General features: G+C 68.7%; 1 protein-coding gene across 1 annotated transcript in view; it reads left to right on the forward strand.

The window, feature by feature from the left end:
* The window catches only part of BZRAP1 (benzodiazepine receptor (peripheral) associated protein 1), a 24,044-nt gene that overhangs the window by 14,122 nt on the left and 7,788 nt on the right, over positions 1 to 2,134 (forward strand). Inside the window, 4 exon segments of the mRNA XM_010861722.1 lie at positions 4 to 222; positions 315 to 554; positions 886 to 1,062; positions 1,622 to 2,128. Coding sequence (XP_010860024.1) covers positions 4 to 222; positions 315 to 554; positions 886 to 1,062; positions 1,622 to 2,128 — 1,143 coding nt within the window.

Genomic DNA, 2,134 nt, shown 5'->3' on the forward strand with positions numbered 1-2,134 from the left:
GAGGCCTCCTGGCCGGCCAGGGTCCCCTGTGCCTGCCCACGACCGGGCCCAGAGGCCAGACCACCCCTTGCTCCAGCCTCCCCGGGGCTGGGGGATCCCAGCTCTCATCTCCGGTACCCCGACCACCGTGGAGCTCAAGAGCCCCCGGGCGCCCCTCCAGCCAGCCCTCCCAGAGAAATGGCAGGAGGATCCTCAGAGGAGCCCCCAGCGCCTGTCTCGCAGGTACCCGGCCAGGGAGGAGGGCGGCTGGCGGAGGCTGGGAGGAGGGTCTGGGCTCGGAGTGGGGGCCCCTTCCTCAATGCCTGCCGTTCCAGGAGCAGGCTGGGGCGGCTGTGCTGGGTGCCTCTGGGGATGGGAAGGCCAGTGAGCCCGTCTTGGGAGAGTGCGTTCCTGGCCCTGCCACCTCCTCCGTGGCCAAGGAGGACACTGAACAGACGGCGGGAGAGGCCTGCCTGGCACCCGGCACCACCCAGGGAGCGTTGGCCCAGAGGCTGCCCTGTGCCCAGGCCTGCCGTGGAGGAGACGCAGGGTCCGGGCTGAGGCCCAGGGCTGAGGTACGGAGCAGGGGCACCCCGGGCCACCACAAGGAGTTGAGGGCCTCCTCCCTGCCTCTGCCAGCCCAGAGCTGGTTGCCCACTCTGCCCGTTCTCCACCCCACTCTCGCTCTGCTCTGCGCTGTGTGTCTGGCTGTTTGTGTTTGCCGCTTTGTCTTCCAGGTTTCTTTTCCCACCCCGCACAGTGCCTGTGCCCCAATTTGGGGGCATGCCCCTCTCTCCTTCTGCAGGGGGACCCCCCATTCATCCTGGCTGGGGCTGACCCTGTTGGAAGGTCCCCATGTGCCCTTGCTCACCTCCCCGCTGTCCTCCCACGTCTGGCCTCTTGCAGGAGGATGCAGCTGAGCTGGGGGTCCGTCCGGGGAACTCCCTTGTGGACCAGGGCCGCAACTCGGATCTGTCAGACATCCAAGAAGAGGAGGAGGAGGAGGAAGAAGAGCTGGGTGTCATCACCTGCTCCTTCCCGAAGCAGGTGGCTGGCCACAGCATCGGGGGGCAGGGGGCCAAGGTATCGGGGTGAGGAGGGGCTGGGGGGCCCCTCAGGTTCCCGTGGCCTCCGACCCCAGAGTCAGCAGCTGCTTCGGTGTGCCAGCAGCATTCTTGGTGTGCGGCCTGGGCCCTCTGCCGGGCGGCAGCTAGGAAGTAGCTCAGGCCCAGCCTCGACCCTCCTGAAAAGGAAGGGGGGACCGAGGCGCCCCGTTCTGTAACTTCTCCCACTCAAGCCCGCTTGATGCAGCGCCCTCTGAGACCCTCGCGGTGCTGGGAGCTTCCGAGGAGGGGCTGGGAGGCCCCCCATCATCTCAGGCCTGGCCTGCTCCCTACACTCAGCCCCTCTGCGCACCCAGTTCTTGGGCGGGCTCCTTAGTGCTCCCCGTGGCCCTGCCCTGGACACGCTGTGTGACTCTGGGCCAGACTCTCTCTGGTCTTCCTTCTTGGAGGGAGGCGACTGGGGTTGGGGGGCCGGGCTTTGGGTTACCTGAAACCCCTGCCCTCCTTTGAGGGCAAAGGTCACAGCTCTGTCCTTTCCCCACGGACCTCTCTTCCCTGCGCCCGCCCCGGACCCCCAGCCCCAGCCCCAGCCCGACCCCTTCTGTGAGACCGACAGCGACGAGATCTTGGAACAGATCCTGGAGCCGCCCCTCCAGCACTTCCGCAGCAAGAAGCTGTTTAGCATCCCCGAGGAAGAGGAGGAGGAGGCGGGGGAGGGGGAGGAGGAGGAGGAGGAGGAGGAGGCCGAGGCCGGAGAGGCCGTGAAGGAGGAGAAAGGGCCAGGGGCAGGGTCTGCGTCCAGAGACCCCGGCCCGCCTGCACCCCTGCCTCCGGGTCTGGGCTGCGACGGCGCGCGGCCCCGCGGACCTGGCCTCTGCGCTTCGTCCCCCCAGCCCTGTAGGGCTGGGGACCGCCCAGAGGACCCGCTGGGACTGGTCGGTGGCAGCAGCTGGAGGAAAGGAAGTGGCTCCCCCGAAAAGCCCCCTGGCCGCAGGCGGTCCCCGGATCCCCGGGAACACTGCAGCCGGCTTCTCAGCAACGGCGGCGGCGGGTCCCAGGCCCCCGGCCGAGCACCGGGCCCTGCACGCGAG

The sequence above is a fragment of the Bison bison genome, unplaced genomic scaffold (genome assembly GCF_000754665.1).
Source record: "Bison bison bison isolate TAMUID 2011002044 unplaced genomic scaffold, Bison_UMD1.0 scf7180017864472, whole genome shotgun sequence".
Taxonomy (NCBI): Eukaryota; Metazoa; Chordata; class Mammalia; order Artiodactyla; family Bovidae; genus Bison; species Bison bison.